The sequence below is a fragment of the Microtus oregoni genome, unplaced genomic scaffold (assembly GCF_018167655.1).
Source record: "Microtus oregoni isolate MIOR12 unplaced genomic scaffold, Mior012 000015F_ref0000493, whole genome shotgun sequence".
Lineage (NCBI taxonomy): Eukaryota > Metazoa > Chordata > Mammalia > Rodentia > Cricetidae > Microtus > Microtus oregoni.
This window is the reverse complement of record NW_024543074.1, coordinates 43,003,250-43,020,428: the sequence shown is the minus strand read 5'-3', so window position 1 is coordinate 43,020,428 and position 17,179 is coordinate 43,003,250. Positions and strand designations below refer to the sequence as shown.

The following is a 17,179-nucleotide window of genomic DNA, read 5'->3' as shown; positions in this document are numbered from 1 at the left end:
GGCTGGATACCTACTGGCTCTGTCACCGAGGACTTTCCTCTTTTCTTCTCATTCCAGGTGATAGAGGCGGCCAACGGGACCACCACCAACTGTCACAACAATGAGACTGTGGTCCTGGTGCCCACCATGGACTCTCGACTCTACATGCTCGTCTTCCTGCCCTTCCTGGTGCTGCTGACTTTCATTAGGAACCTGCGCATCCTGTCCATCTTCTCCCTGCTGGCCAATGTCAGCATGCTGGTCAGTCTGGTCACAATCTACCAGTTCATCGTCCAGGTACAGTCCCAGACCCTTCCCCATCCTGTGGAATAGGGAAATCAAATGAAGTGGTCATACACTACTTACATGCGGTGTATGTAGTCTGGATGTGGCACAGTTTCCTGGGGAGGTGGGAGCAGATGTTTACTCCAGTGACAGACCAAAGAAATTATCCCACCTCGGTTTTTTGATCTATATATTTTATGACATTTTTCTTGAGCTTTTATTTTGTTGGTATTGTTGTAGAGTTAAGCTTGTGTTTATAATTGGCAAGCTCCTCTGTATAGGGAACTTTCTCTGCTTCCTTAGTTGGGTTGTAGATCGGCATCGCCAGCATCAGTCACTCAACTGATGGAATGATGGCTGTCCTTCCCACCTGTCTCAGTCACCAGCACCCATAGCTGGGAATCGTGACACTCCCTACCCGCAGCTCCATCTGATGATAGATGAACCTGGTAGCTGTCTGTCACTAGCCCACGGTAGCACTGGTTTCTAGTTTCTTTTCATCTGCGACTCAGGAATAGTTTCTAGATGATCTTGTGCTCAGGTCTCATCTTAGAGCAGAGATACCTATTTGTCTATATCCTGCATACTAAAATGCTTCTCTTTTTCCTTAGAGTCGAAATTTAAAAATTAAAATGATAGATTTACATGTGGGTATATGAACATGAGTACAGGTGCTGTAGAGGCCACAAGAGGGCGCCAGGTCTTCCTGGTGTCACATAATAGTAGTGAGACATTCAGTGTAGGTGCTGGGAATTGAACTTGGGTCTTCTGCAAGAGTAGTGTGTGCTCTTAACGATGGAGCCACCCTCACCCTCAGCTTTGACTTTTATGTTTTTAAAAAAATCATTTTGCTGCCTTTGCTCAGCATTCCTCAACATTCTTCTCTTGTGCTTCTTGATAGTTGGAAGTGCTCAGCCTAGCGGATGAAAGAAAAGGTGGGGGAGGAAGAGACTAATCTAGAAATCATGTCTTCCAGGTTTATCTCTGTGGATGTTTGCAGAGTTGCATCGCCATTATTATATAACTGTGTGGTTGTGGTTGATTTGTTTTTTAGACCAGGTAGCCCAGGCTGGCCTCAAACTCACTATAACCATAGGTTGACCTTGAACTCTTGATCCTCCTGCCTCAGCCTCCTAAGGACTGAGATTACAGATGTAAGTCACAGCACCTGACTATACTGAATTAGTAATGTTTCCTCAATATTATTTCATAGTCAATTTTTCATGTTCTTCTTTACTATCTCATGTACAGAGTCCAAGCTGATTTTGAACTCCTGATCTTCTAAAGTTCTGGGTTTACAAGCATGTACTCCAATGTCTGCCTTTAACTTTTACTTTTTGTTTAGTGTGTAATATTCTGTGATGGGTTTGGCATGTGGCTAATCGATCTCTTCTCTTGGAGTATTTAAGATGGTTTTTCATTTCTTTGCTAGGTAGCTTTGACAGTTTCTTTATCTCTTGAGTTTCTTCTTTTGTATCAGATGTCTGGGGATGGGATCACCGAGCGAGAGTGGTGCTTTATGCAGGTGTCAGCATGTGGGCAGTTATGCTATACTGGGCAGATCTTTATCCAGAGCAAGCAGGGGCTTCCCAGTCTGAAGAGAGAGAAAGCTTGACTGTTTGTTAGCTTCTTCCTTTTTTTTTTTTTTTTTTTTTTTTTTTTTGATATCTTGGATTTAGGAGTGCTCTGACTTTCGATTCAAAGCCCCAATCTCTGAGTAGCCCTTGGCTTTGTTCATCTTTTTCAGAGTATCCCGGACCCCAGCCACCTCCCCTTGGTGGCTCCATGGAAGACCTACCCTCTGTTCTTCGGCACAGCAATTTTTGCTTTTGAAGGCATCGGCGTGGTAAGAGGGGCACTATGGTGTGGGCCTGAGTGCTTGCTAGCACCCCAGTCTCCCCACTGTCTGCTTTAGTGCTTAGGAACCCCCATTGGAAATCATCTCTGGAGCTGCATGTGGTGGCACGTGCCCTTAGTCACAGCACTCGGGAAGTGGGGATGAGAGGATCAGGAGTTTGGGTCATCACTGGCTACATAGCTACCCCCACAAAAAGCAAGGAAGGGAAGCTCATCCTTAGGAAAATTGGCTGGAGGCAGCAAGCTCAGGACAAGTGTCAGAGTCTTGCTGGGGGCCATGCTGCTGTGAGGTGAAGGACACCCCCAGCCTCTGACGTCTCACCTCTCCCCACTCCTCGTTAGACAGTGGGTTCTGAAGCCCTTTGTGTGCCTGAGAGTGTAGTGCTGATCGATTAGCTGATTCACTGTGCACTAAAGGAGAGTGTACTTGGGGCTTTGGCAATAAAGAGTCTATTTTCTTTCAAGATGTCGTGTGTGTGTGTGTGTGTGTGTGTGTGTGTGTGTGTGTTTTCATGTGCATGTGTTCACCTGTGCGTGTGTGTGTGTTTGTGCACACACACGAGTGTGTATGCTTTTGTGTTTGGAGGTCAGAAGTCAACATCAGGTGTTTCCATCTTGCATGTCCATTTTGGGACCTAACCTCTGTCACTGAACTTAGGATTTCCTGTGTTACCTAGACTGTTGTCAGGCCAGCGAGCTCCACTGATCAGCCTGTCCTCCTCCCCCACCCTCCCTCTGCCAGGTGCTGGGGTCACAGATTCACGCCACCACACCTGGCTCTTTTGTGGGTTCTGGGCATCTGAACTCAGGTTCTCGTGCATGCACAGCAAAGCTCCCCAGGCCCCTGATGATGCTAGTTTTGTGGTGTGCCCACTTTTCTTTCTCACGTGCTTTCTTTCCCCTTACGACTTTTTTGTAGGTGCTACCCCTTGAGAACAAAATGAAGGACTCACAGAAGTTTCCGTTCATCCTGTATTTCGGGATGGCCATTGTCACTGCACTCTACATCAGCCTGGGGAGCCTGGGGTACCTGCAGTTTGGAGCTAGTATTAAGGGCAGCATCACACTCAACCTGCCCAACTGCTGGTATGTGGTGGGGGGGAGACTGGAAGCTTCTAGAAGGTGATGGGTCAGAATGTTGCATTTCCTTGTCACTTGGCTACCCTGACCTTGTGATTCCTGCAGCAGCTTGTACCAAATTCATGTGTGAATCATCCGTCTGATGAGGCTTTCTCCTGGGAAATATGGAGCCCAAAAGAACTGAGTATCCAATCTATACTTAGTCATTCCAGACACCTGTGGAGGAGGGCAGACCTGTCTGGGCAGTCACAGACTGCTGTGTCGGTGGGCTGCTGGTTCTTGGGAGTCCTTTCTCGAGTGTCTTTCCTAGGCGGACATGCTATAGGAAAACGCTAAGACCTGCAGAAGTGTCTGGATGTCCCAGAGCGTGGGCTAAGCAGTCTCTGGTTGGAAGTTGAAAACCCCATTGTAGAGAGCCCCTGTTCTGCTCACACTGAGAAACACCCAGGGACCGAGAGCAGACTTTCCTTCCATACAGCCGATTTGAGTGGAGAGACTGGATGAGGACAAATAGAGAAAATTGCTGACTCAGTAGGGCCGGTGTGTAGCCCAGGATCCTAGGCAGCAGGCATCTGAGGGTCCCCCCAGCTGTCTTCGCCCCACTCAGCTGCCTTCAACTCACCCTGCGCTTCTGTAAGGTGCATTTACATGGATATGCCTGCAGGGGACGCTCCTGACTCCGGATTTAGCAGCTCTCTGGAGGGCTCAGGGTCTTAACTAAGGGCACTGCCCGATGACTGTTTTCCCCCCTCAAAGAGTTTGTATTGCTTACACTTAGCAAGAGAGACTTTTTTACCCACCCTAGTCTTTTCCAGGGTGTCCTCACAGCTTAAGAGCCTCATCTAGGCGTTTAGTTCAACTACAGCAATGACTTGTTCACATAGCACACATAAGACATTTTAATCAAGCCCAGAGCGGCCAGTGGCTCTTGCTGCTCTATGCACAGGTCTTGATGAAGGTGGGTTTCTGCTGAAGACAGAGTGGCCCTTCCTGTGTGTACTGAGTCGGGTTCAAAAGCACTGTGCTCTGGGGTGCTAAGTTGGAGTACCCCATGGTATGTCAGTGGCCTCCGTGGGGAGTTTCTGAGGTCTGTGGTAAAAGGCATCTCTGTTGGGATGGGGAGGGGCCTATGCTCCTTTCTGCCTCTCCCCTCCCCCGCCACCACCACAAACTGATTCTAAGATGCGCTGAATTGCATGGGAAGGGCAAAAGTGGCTTGTTGGAGTCCAGTAGTTATTTTTGAAAGGTATTTGCTCATGCGCAGAGGGCAAAGATCCCAGATATACAGAAGGTGTAAAAAGAATGTTTTACTACACCATGGGGCACAGTCTCTGCATTCACAGTGTGTCACTCAGTGGTGTGTAAGTGTGTATGTATTGTGTGTGTAGGTTTTCTTTCCTTCTCTTTCTTTCTTTCTTTCTTTCTTTCTTTCTTTCTTTCTTTCTTTCTTTCAAAGTTCTCATGCAGCCCAGACTTGTCATGTAGCAGAGACTGATCTTGGACTCTTAATCTCCCTGCTTCCTTCTCCAGAGTGCTAGGATTATGATGTACCTGGCTCGCCTCCTCATTTTGAAGAGCTATGTGAGGGTACTGTGATTTAGTCAGTTTTCTGTGAATTAATGTTTCATTTTTTTATAATCTTTCCTTACACAAAAGCTATGGAGGACTAATTTTTAAAAATTAATTTGCATTTAATCTGTGTATGCGTGTGTGTGTGCATGGGAGAAGGAGAGAGGGAGGGGAGAGAGAGAGAGAGAAGAGAGAGAGAAGAGAGAAGAGAAAGCCAGGCCTAAAGCTTCTGAATCTGAAGACCCTGTGGGTTGGTGACCTTTCCAGTTGTGCAGGGTGCAGGGTGGCTTTGGCCTCTGTCCAGGGCTGTCGGAGTGCGCTGCCAGGCTCCTGAGAGCACCCACTCTCTGCAGGTTGTACCAGTCTGTGAAGCTGCTGTACTCCATAGGCATCTTCTTCACATACGCTCTCCAGTTCTACGTCGCGGCTGAGATCGTCATTCCCATCATTGAGTCCCGAGTGCCTGAGCGTTGCAAGATGGTGGTGGACCTTTGTGTACGCACTGCGATGGTCTGCATCACATGTGAGTAGAAGACATTATTTCTGCATTTATTTAAAGCAGTAGTTCTCAACCTGTGGGCTGTGACCTCCTCAGGGGTCACCTATTGGATATCCTGCATATCAGATGCTTACATTATGATTCATAACAGTAGCAAAATTACAGTTAGGAAGTAACAACAAAAAAAATTTATGGTTGCAGTCATCACAACATGAAGAACTGTATTAAAAGGTCGCAGCATTAGGAAGGTTGAGAACCACTTACTTAAAGCCTAGAGGACATCTGAATCCCCACTGAGAGCCTGGCACACAGCCACGCTACTGAAGTTGACGCATGAAGAATTGGTTCTCAGCGATCCCCAGAGATTTCTGAAGTAGGGACGGTAGTTTATAGATGAGGTCTAAAGTACAATAGAGAACAAAGACACACTGCTATTGTCCCAACTGAAATGGGTAACAATCTAAAAACCTCTTCAGGGGGCTGGGGATGTAGCTCAGTTTGCAGCATGATTACCGAGCATACATGAAGCCCTGGGGTTCCATCATGAGCACTACTGATGTGTGGTGTGCACCTGCAAGTCCAGCACTGAGGAGGTAGAGGCAGGAGGATTAGAGGTTTGAGGTCAACCTGGGATATATGAGACCCTATTTCAATATATGATAGACAGACAGACAGACAGAAGATCAAGGGTTTGAGTTCAGCCTGGGATATATGAGACTCTGTTTCAGTAGATGATAGATAGGTAGGTAGGTAGGTAGATAGATAGATGATGGATAAATGGGTAGGTGGCTGGGTGGATGGATAGATAGATGAATGGATGGGCGGATGGATAGATAACTGGATAAAAGGATGGATAGAAGGATGGATGATGAATTGACAGATAGATGGATAACTGCTTCAATCACATCCATTAGGATGTCTAGGCAGGATGGTCAAGAGCTCAGGGCTAGCCTGGGATACACAAAACCTTGTCTCTCTCTGTCAATCAATAGCTAGCCACTTTACCTTCTCTGCAATGAAGACTCATTAGTTTGATTGAAGGTATGTGTTTGTTGTTTTAAATAGCTGTCCATCCTGAGCTGGGGAAATGACCCTAGATTTTTTTTTATATATTCATCTTTGAACGTCTGTCAATTAACCTGATTGTTTACCTCTGTTTTTTTTTTTATTTCCCCTATACCCTATCCTGAGCCAAGTGGTATAAGTTAAACATTAAAATCAGAATATAACCTATGTTCTGTTTGTTGAAAGCAAGGTCAATTTTTAAAAATTAACTTTTCCTCATTGCTTCTGTGAGTTAAAATGGGGAATTCATAACCAACTGGCCCCTAATTTCCGGTTTGAATCTTCAGGAGATTTGCAGTTTTCCAAATTAAGCTTTTGTGTTAGTTTTATTGTTTTGGGTCATACATCTCAGTACTTATTATATCAAGACGTTCCCTAAAATGTCCTTAAATTACTTAATCCTAGCCTCTACCTTTGGGATAAATATGGACCTATATGATTTTTCTTCTCCCTCCTCAAGCTCATCCACACATACATACACACACACACACACACACACACACACACACACACATATATATATATATTCAGTTTGTAAACTGAACCGAAGTTAAATTGGTTTTGTTATTGTTGTTGTCTTATTTACTATTATATGCACACATGGTGGTGGGACCCATGTAGAGGGCAGAGGACAGCTTGTGTTAAATGACCTAGAACCTCTGACCTTACTGCCCCCACCATATTTGACTCACCATTGTTTTCCTGCAAGGACAGTGAGTAGAAGGCCAGCCTTCTTGACATCTATGTAGAAAGAACTCTGTAGAACTAAGGGGGTGACCTTGATCCTCTAACTTAACCTTGGGCAGCTCTCCTGAGGATTTCTTGCAGACTGAGTCTGGTCATCGTGGGTCCCCCAGCTTTTTGGAGCATGCCTAACCCTGAGAACTCTGGCTTCTCCTGCTCTTTGGCAGACTCCAGCCTGTCTCCTGGCAGAAACAGCCCTGGAGACAGATAAACTAAGACGCAACCAACCACACAGACTACACTGTGATCTCACCCTCTGCAGCGGCTCCCGGTGCCCACTCTGTGTGTCCGCCATGGTTTAGCTCAAATGTTGAGTAGTGCTTCTGTGTGCACAGTGGCTTGTCTCGTCAGTTCTGAGGGCCTGCTTCTTGAATCTAAAGGGTTTTGCAAGATAGGGTATGGAGCATTCAAATAACTTGCCTTCCCAATGCAGATCCTCCAGAAAAAAATAGGTTTGTCTCTGTAAAATGTCCCGAAGCATAGGGCTTACTTTCCGAAAGGCTTATTCCTATGCTATCCTGCAGGAACTGGCAATCCCTGGCTCCAGACCTCATCCTGTCCTTAGATTCTCTAGGTTTTTCTGCTGTGTTTTTCCTGGCTCTGTCTGGGCCTCACTGTCCTTTGTACTGAAGGGCACTCACAGGGACGGGCTATGTTTGATCTTTGAGAGCATATTCCGCACTCCCATCTCCTGTGATCTGTTCGGGTCCTTTGTCCTATGAAAGGAGGCAGCCCCTTCATCTTTGCCAGCTCCATAGCTTTTCCCCACTTCCCTGGAGACTTTGAAGTAATTGTGGAAGGCAGAAGAGAGGCCTCTCAGGGTAGCACCAGCTCAAATGTACTTGTGTGGGTTCATTTTGTTCTTTCTTCTCTGTGTATTCAATTCTTGTGGTAAAGTTGATTGGTGAGTCACTTTGCATCTTGATGTGGCTATTTTCAGTTATATCCGCGTACTTTATGGGCAGCCTTTTTTTTATTGCTGTCTCTAATGTTTTCTTTAGTTTTCCTTCCCTTCATCAACTTATATATCCAAGAAAAATAGGGAGATTTCAGCCCAGTCTCTTATTATTTCAATTTTATGTGTTTGGATATTTTACCATGTGTGTCTGGTGCCTGGGCATCAGATCTCCGAGAACTAGAGTTATAAGCACCATATGGGATCCATCAGTGTAAGGAAGTGAGTGGTCCCTCAGGAAGGCCCACCCACTTTTCTCTACCCCGCCCTTTCCTTTGGGAGAGACTCAATAGAAGACCAGCTTGGAGAGTGGCTGCAATCCTAGTGTTTGGAGGCTGAGGCAGGAAGATCTCCAGTTCAGTGGCAACCTAGAATACATACTAAGGCAATCGTAACGTAGTAACTCGTGATGGTGCTGTCACAAGCCTGGAGAGCATAGTAATTCTACATCTCTGGTCATGTATTGCCCAGAGATTGGACTAGATAGCATCTTGATCTCCTTTGAGCCCTGTGTTCCAAATGTGGACCCAGGCTGAATTTTCTGGCCAGTGAGCATAGTCCCAGACATTCTTCACCAAAGATGTCCCCTCTCTCTGCAGGTGTTCTGGCCATCCTCATCCCACGCCTGGACCTGGTCATCTCCCTGGTGGGCTCTGTAAGCAGCAGTGCCCTGGCCCTCATCATCCCACCCCTGCTGGAGGTGACCACCTACTATGGGGAGGGCATGAGCCCCCTGACCATCATCAAGGATGCCCTCATCAGCATCCTGGGCTTTGTGGGCTTCGTGGTGGGGACCTACGAGTCTCTGTGTGAGCTGATCCAGCCAAGCCATGGCGAGATCTCCACCAATTCCACCAGTGCCTTCCTATAAGGATCTGGGTGTGTTCCCTGCACCTGCCAAGCCCCCACTCTTGTGTGTCTCCCAGTAGTGTCCCCACAGCCTCAGGTATGGTTCAGCCTCTGGAGAAAGGCAAGGTTGCTGCCTGGGTACTCCTCCACCTGGCATTGGACCCTGGGGTACCTTGAGTTTGGGAGGAGGGAGAGGAGCAGACATTCCACTTGTGATGGTGCAGTCCCTGCTTTCCTCTTCACACCTCCTCCCTCAGCCTGGTCTCCCCCATCTGACCGCCACACCTAAATTCCCACAGCACAGCTCACTTTATTTACAAGGTAATGTCCTGCTCCTGGCTTTAATGTCCTGCTCCTGGCATTTCCTCCTTCCCAGGGATAGGGCTAGATTAAGTAAGTGGGGGACTCTGATGTTTCACAAAGCCAGGCCTCTTTCTCATCAGGCTCCCAAATGCTGTGTACCTCACTCTCCCACCCAGCTGAGTCCTGAGAGGCTTCTGGACCCCCAAACCCTCAGACCATACCACCGTAGCTCTCACTTCCTGTGTAGGTCACAATACTGCCCTCTTCATTCCTTTAGCTCTTAAAGATAATGAGATGCTGCCCCTATTGGAGGTATTTATAATTTATTTAAGCTTACATTTGGGGATCTGACTTCAGACCCGGCATCATGGTGGGTTACTTCTTCAGCAGCTTGCACTTGGCTTCTCTTGCCACAAAGAAACCTGCTCCAGGGGACCATGGTATACATCCTTCACCCTCTTGGCTGTGTGGCCTAGGGGCCATTCTTTTTGTTTGTCTTGTTTTGTTTTTTTGTTTTTGTTTTCTGAGACAGGGTCTCATGGCACCAAAGTTGGCTTTGAACTTGCTGTGTCAAGGATAACCTTGAACTCTTAGTCCTCCTACCCCTGCCTCAAGTATTGAGATTACTAGCAGGAGCTGCCCCACCCAGCTGGCTCAGAGACCTTAAGTGTGAGCCTGCACCGCCTCTAGGAGATCCATGCATACGTGGACTTCCTTTTATGAGACTGAATCCATATGGGCATTTGGAAGTACTTGTGGTGTGTTAGCTGAGACAGGGGTGTGGGTTCTGACTTTCTCTTTGTGACACTATGCACAAGGGTCATTGTTTACAGTTTCCTGGGGAGAGAGCAGAAGCCCTGTTTTGTCCCAAGCTGCCTCTGTATCCTAGGCTTCCAAGAAACCACTAAACACTATTTGTGATCTGTATTGTCCCCCATCACACCTCTTATAGAGTCACGTGGCTTTTAGGTCTGTCACCTCCGGGTGGGACAGGATTTGCCTTGAACCCCAGTTTAGAGAAAGGAGCAAGAATTGAACAGGGTCTTGCTTTTGTGTTTGACAGAAGCTAGAAGGGCTGTAGCCTGACCTTGCAGCCAAGTCTTTTCCTGCTGTTCTGCCCAGAGCCTGCTATGTGACTTCCAGGTCAAAGGATGGGAAGGGTGGCCTCTGACTTACAGCAGCATCTGGCCCACGCAGTGATGCTAAGAGGAAGCATTGCAGTCTCGCTGCCCCTTAGCCCTTAGGAGAGCGGTGCCTTTCACATCATTCTTTCTGCTCATTTGCATCTCCACGGGTGCTTATGCGGCTAGGTGCCAGCCGGGTTTCACAGATGCCTTTCTGAAGTCTCAGGCTGGAAAATGAACCAAGTAGGTTCAGACACTGACCTGATATTTCTGGGCTTGGGCTCCAGCAGCCCAGCTGTAGGCCAGGCTCTCTCCTAGAAGTCAGCTGAGCATGGCTTCCTGGATGGAGGGACAGTGTATTCAGAACTGTTAGAGGTTTTAGAAGTCAAAACCAAGCCCAGCAATCATTTCAGGGCCCCTGGCCTGAGACCGTGTGGAGTACCTTCTTTAGCACTAGGCTAGGGGCAGCTTCCCTGGTGTGACCTCTTGCTGTGCTCCTGAGGCACTGCTAGTTTGGTGGCTGAACTCTTTCAGGAAGATCAGGGCCTTTCTGGATGACACCAGGCAGCTGCTAAGCATGTGGTTCCAGGGGGAAGAGGAGGCGGGTCCTCGGCTGCACACAGCCTACGGTTCCCAGGAGCCCTGAGTCAGGCCTCTCCTGCTGTCACTGGGGAACCAGATGGCCCCTGGTGAGGAAACACTCAGATAAATGGAAGGTTGAGGGGAAGAACAGGCAAGGCCAGATGCCCCAAGGGCAGACAGACTGCCTGGTCCTATCAGCCTGGTCCTTGCCTGTACCCACAGTTCAGAGACCCGTTATCCCAGCCTTGAATGTGAGCACTGGCTGGGAAGAGTGTGATCTAGCCTGTGCGGCTCACCCTGCCCCAACTAGAGCGGCATCATTTGTAATGTGGTGATGTCTGGGGTTAGGAGAGGTATGGGTTAGCTTAGCCCCGCCCACCTCACCTCTGGGCAGGTAGGTGCTCACTGTCTGCCCTTCACTCATGGAAGTCATGGCTTAAGAGTGGTCGGTGGTCTGAAGGCAGATCCCAGGGCCTGTCCTTAGGCTCGCTCATCCTCAGACTTCTTCCCCTATTCGGTGGCATGTCTTCGGGCACTGCCGTTTCTCCTGATCTTCCCAGGAAGTACGGAGCTCCACTCATGTTTACAGCACTCTCTGTCCTCTATGCGCATGGAGGACAGGGCTTTGCTCTCCCTACCGGCCAGCCCCAGCCACCGCTCCCACTGGGACACTGAGGCTTGCAGAGACCTGATATGGGAACCAGACAGGATGGTGGGAGCTGGCAATCAGGAGGGTGGCGCCAAGTGGACTTTAGAATTTCATTTTCTAAAGTGCATTACAAATCAGATACCATTAGGGGGAAGCGAGCCGTCTGGCTGCCTTGGAAACTGTGGTCAATATTGAAGCCACTTTAGCCCTGCTGGCGGCGCCGGCTTCCACCTGGCCGGTTCCTTCCCTTTCTGTGTATCCTGAGTCATTCCCTGGCCAGGGACATTAAACAGTGCTCAGAGGCAGTTATCAGAAAGAAAAAAAAAAAGGGGAAAATGAGACTGGAAGGTGGCTGGTGTTCGCCCTGTGCTTTGGTTTAAATCAAGGTGATGTTAAAGAAGCTATTTTCTTTCTTTCTTTTTTTTTTTAATGAACAATAAAATCCCATGTCTGTATTGTAACTGTCAGTGAATGTACGAATCAAGGACCGAGAGCGCTGCCATGCAGGGTGCGATAGCCAGACAGCACCATGTGTCCTGTACCTCCCTGGATGTGATTTCAGTAGGGTAAGCACACACATGTGGCTCGTGTCAGAACGCTGCCATGCAGGGTGCGATAGCCAGACAGCACCGTGTGTCCTGTACCTCCCTGGATGTGATTTCAGTAGGGTAAGCACAGACATGTGGCTCATGTCAGAATGTCTAGGTCTCAGTTGGGTTGAACACATGGATCTTGTGTTAAATTTCCACTTCAATAAATGAATTTATTTTTTATTTTTGAGAGGTTGCAATTTGTGTCTTTGTTTTCACACTCCAAAAAATAAATCACTTGGGATAGGCCCATCTGTTGGAGGGAGAGGAGATCTGAGAAAGGGTCTGCAGATTTTTTTTTTTTTTCTGTTAAGCAATCCTGACTCCCTAAATCAACTTAGCATTCATTCCCCTGGAATCCTGGGTAGAAATTTCCAATGCCTTCTGCATATGCCAGTAGGTAGTTTTAGGTGCCAGCTTGGTTTTGGGGGCACATAAGAGCCTAGGTGTTTGCAAATGTTAGCATCTACAGCAGTTGGCTGAGTACAGATTGCCCTTGCTAGTAGGGAGCTTCATCTCGACTCTTGAACTGTGGCTTCCCTAAGGAGGAATCCTGTCTTGGGCCACAGTGTCAACTTCTGACCCTACACAATTGACTGAGACCAGCCCGCCTTGGGAATTTTATTCCTGTCTGCCACAGCCAAGGCAGTTCTCTGAAATCTGTGTTTATGCATGCACGCTCTCTGTATACACGAAGAGCTTGCTTACCCTAACTGAGGTGGCTACTAATTCACTGTTGTGTGTGTGCCCCATCATTGATGGCTCTGTGTGTGCACATAGACTGAGTCAACCCCAAGGCCTCGAGACACACACTGGCCACTTGCTGGTACAAGGAACTACAACACAGTGGGTTTTTGTGTCAGAATTCAAGTGCTTCTCAAGGTACCTGCCTCTTCTCTTTGCTTCCAGCCTGGGGGGGGGGGGGTGTTTTGAGGGTAAAGGGAGTAACAAAAAAAGATGAAAAGGTTTAGAAATATTTTTGGAAATATTAGTTGGAAGAAGTCAAAGCACTTTACATGATGCGCATCAAGGTGTCATTTGTGTCTTGTGGCTCCCAGATCTCCAAGTCCCTCAAGCTAAGCCTGTTGCTCTGATAGAGACATACATGTGGGTGACAGTGAGCTGACCCTGGTTTTCTAGGTGGACAGCTACCCCTTTGTGGATGCGCTTGGAGACTGGGAACCGTGAGTGGTGTGCTTTCCTAGACCATGACTGCTAGTCTCCACCTTTCTAAAAAAAAAAAAAAAAAAAAAAAAAAAAATGGATTCTAATCTACATTAAGAAAAATTTGCCAGTTTTTTAGTGTACAACTTGATGCATTGAGACCATCAATAAAAATGTATAACATTGCCTTGGTCTTAAATGTTCACTTATTTGTTTATTGTGCGTGTGTGTGTGTGCGCGTGTGCGTGCGCGTGTGCATGCCTGAATGTTGGGCATTCTGCTTACTCCCTAGAGACAGGGTTTCTCACTGAACCTGGAGCTGGGCGGGCAGCTAGGCAGATCCAGGGATCCTCTTGTCTCTGCCCCGTGATGCTGCAGTTAAAAGCATGTACATGGCTACCTTAGGTTTTTACGTGGGCTCTGGGGATCTGAACTCAGATCCTCCTGCTTGTGCAGCAAGTGTTCTTACCCGCTGAGCCCGCTCCCCAGGTCCAGCATTTTGTAACCTCCCCTCTCCCCACAACACTCTGCCCTTGACCTTGGAACAAAGGTGTGTGGCTGTGGGGACCACACAGAGTTTGCCTTTTCAATGGTAAGGGTAGAATAGTGGGTTGGGACTTTTTTTTTTTTTAGTCAATGACAGTCAACAGTTTTCTATACAGCATCTCATTTAATATTCAGAGCCAGTGAAAGAAACTTCTGGCAATATGCCCTTTGCAAACAGAAGCATTAAGAGGTTTTAAAATCTTACCCAAGATTCACATTTTCTAACTAGCCAGGTCTCTCACCTCGTGTCTTTGCCATGGAGATCCGAGGCTCCTGCTTTCATCCCTTCTTATCTGTCCTCCCTCAGTGAACACAGAGAAACCTCCCTGTCTGCCCCCACAGCCTGCTGGGTACCTAGGCCACCCCCACTGTGCTCTGTTTCCATCCTGTTAGTCCTCCATGGTCTGTGAGAATGACCCTGCTGTCCACATTCCCAGTCCCTGTGCCTTCTCATTGCTGGCTCCTGACCTAGCTGGCTGCCCTTGTCTCTGCTCAACCTGGGCCTCAACTTTTACCACCCAGACCAGCTGGCTGCTTGTCTCTGGAATCTTCCCTGGCTAGTTTGGTGGGAATTTATGGCTCCTTCCTCAGCTACGTTCTGTTATTTGTTGCACTTTATAACTTACCTGTGCTTGGGAGATGTGACTCCATCAACCCTTCATGGTCTGTAGGTGTCTCAGCTGTAGATTCAACCAACTCAATGTAAGAAACACAAGGAAAAATTATACTTAATATTGGACATGTATAGATTTTATGGTTCCCTCACCTCTCATCCGCATGATCTTAGGTATGAGAAACAGTCTAGAGAGGGTGTAGAGTATGTAGGAAGACCTGTGTAGGTTACAGGCAAATAGCACACTGTTTTATGCAAGGCACTAAAGCTTCCAAAGTTGGGTATCCTTGGTGGGCCCTAGAACCAATGCCCCGGGGATAATGAGGGTCTCTGCACTTGGCCCCTTGCCTAAGTCCTAAGCTTCTAAGAGCATTAACTAAAAGAGACCACCTCCCTTCCTCATCATATGCCCCAGGGGTGAACTTGTCCCTGAATTGGTTTGGGGACTCAGTGTAACCTATAGTGAGTAGCGTCCTGGACAGGTAAGTTGCTTTTATTAAGTCTTTTAATTTCATGTTAATCTCACCCAGCAGTTTCCTTGGCTGGGACCTTAGAGATTGATTGGAGAATTTAAGACAATACTAGACTTGTCTTTGCTGACCTGGGTCCCAGAGAGCACTCCTTCATCTCAGGAGGCAGCCCAGGCTGTCAGTCAACACCAGATCATTGCCCCAGTGTGGCAGCTTACCAACTCTCTGTGTCCTACAGTGACAAATGACTGTCCTTTTGTCCTGAAGCAGTTGTGGGCCCAAGTTTGATGGGAGGATTGGTTCTGAAGGCCAGAGAGCCCTCTGGTGGCCAATCTGGGGAGGTGCATAAAGGAAGGGAGGGGTTTGGGTCTTTGGGATAGGAGGTAGCCATAGTGCTACTCTGTGGACTTTGGAGTAAGGTCCAAGGTTTCAGTGTTTCCCAAACAGTTCTTTTTATCCAAATAGGAATTTTGCTTGTGTTAGAAGAAAGTAACTGGTGGCTGGGATGTAGCTTTCCTGATGGACTGCTGACCTGACATTTGATCCCCAGTACTGTGTGAACCTGGTGTGGTGGTAAAAGTAGGAAGACCAGAAGTTCAAGGTCATCTTCAGCTACATAGCACATTCAAGGCCAGCCTAGGCTGCACGAGGCCTTGTCTAAAAAACACTTTAAAAAGAAAAACAAAAAATAATAACTCTTGGTGTCCTGTCTGTGACAGTTGCTATGAACTAGCTACCATTGCTGTTTACAACGGTCAACCTTCACTGTCAAGCTGGCTAGATTTAGAATCACTCAGGAGACACACCTCTGGGCATGTCTTGGGAATTTCCGAAGCGACTTAACTGAGGAGGACAAACCCACCCTGGAGATGTCTTTGAATTGATTCCCGATCCCATCGGGTTGCCAATATTAGCCATCACGGGAACCAGTGTGATGTTACTGACTGCCTTTGTTTACATAAAAAATAAGAAGCCCAGCAGGACTTTGGCAAAGAAGTAAAGGGAGTCACGGGTGCAGAGATGGTCTTCTCAACAAGTGGCACTGAAGGTTGGGTGTCTACATCTAGAGAGCTGAGTAAGATTCAGGCCCATTAGTAAGGCATAAAACTATAAAGGATATTGTAAAACCATAGACGAAATCATACAAAAAGTACAAAGCATCTTTGGTTTGACACTGACTTTGTTTTAAGAATCAGGAGACATACTGGGCATGCATTTGAGGGGGTTTCCAAAGAGGTTTAACTGAGTGGGAGACCCTCCCTGTCTGTGGATGGCACCATCCCATAGGGTGGAGTTTCAGACTGGGGATAGAACAGGGAAAGTAGAAGCCAGCTGTACAGCAGCATTCTATTCTCTCTGCCCCCCGATCCACCCAGATGTGTGCATCTGGGTAGTTAGGCACAGCACCAAATGTGCCACACATGAGGAAAAGAATTGCTAAGTCATGCTGCCTTAAAATAAAAACTTGCCATGTTTTGTAATGTGTGCTCTAATCCCAGTATTTGAGAGGCAGAGGCAGGAGGATCAAAGTTTGAGGCCAGTCTATGATACATAGGTAAGTTCAAGACCAGCTGGGCTAAATGGTGGGCCTATCTCAGAGTGAGTGAGAGAGAGAGAGAGAGAGAGAGAGAGAGAGAGAGAGACAGAGAGAGAGACAGAGACAGAGAGAGAGACAGAGAGAGACAGAGACAGAGAGACAGAGACAGAGAGGCAGACACAGGGAGAGACAGAGAAAGGGAGAAATTTTCTATGAAAGACACTCAAGTTGTTATGTGAATGTTAAGGGGGGGAAAGGCACAGGCTTGGAGGAAATGTCTACAGAAAACCTTCCCCAGCAAAGAACTGTTTATCTAAAATAGGTAATGAACTCTTAAAATTCAACAATAAGATAATACACAACCTTACTTTTAAAACTGGGCCAATGGCTGGATGGTGGTGGCCCACATCCTTAATCCCAGTATTCAGGAGGCAGAGGCAGGCAGGTCTATAGAGTGAGTTCCAGGACTGTTTCAGAGAAATCCTGTCTCAAAAACAAACAAACAAACAAACAAACAAACAAACCCTGGGCCAATGCCCTGAACAGCCATCTCACTAAAGGAGATTTGAAGATGGCAATAAATAAATAAACACAATGACTCTCTACATCATGTGCCATCTAGGAAACACATATTTGGACAAATACCGAGACAGCATTGCAGGCTTAGGAGAATGACCCAGACTGAGGGCGGAACAGCCATGCTGTTTGCTGTAAGGATG

General features: G+C 47.3%; 1 protein-coding gene across 2 annotated transcripts in view; it reads left to right on the top strand.

The window, feature by feature from the left end:
- The window catches only part of LOC121456411 (proton-coupled amino acid transporter 1), a 34,184-nt gene extending 21,864 nt beyond the window's left edge, over positions 1-12,320 (top strand). For both annotated transcript variants that reach the window (XM_041664523.1, XM_041664524.1), the window contains 5 exons: positions 58-276; positions 2,012-2,110; positions 3,041-3,207; positions 5,124-5,293; positions 8,633-12,320. In XM_041664523.1, the coding sequence (XP_041520457.1) occupies positions 58-276; positions 2,012-2,110; positions 3,041-3,207; positions 5,124-5,293; positions 8,633-8,904 (927 nt within the window). In that variant the 3' untranslated portion in view covers positions 8,905-12,320. The remainder of the gene's footprint in view (positions 1-57; positions 277-2,011; positions 2,111-3,040; positions 3,208-5,123; positions 5,294-8,632) is intronic.
- Positions 12,321-17,179: the final 4,859 nt, after the last annotated feature.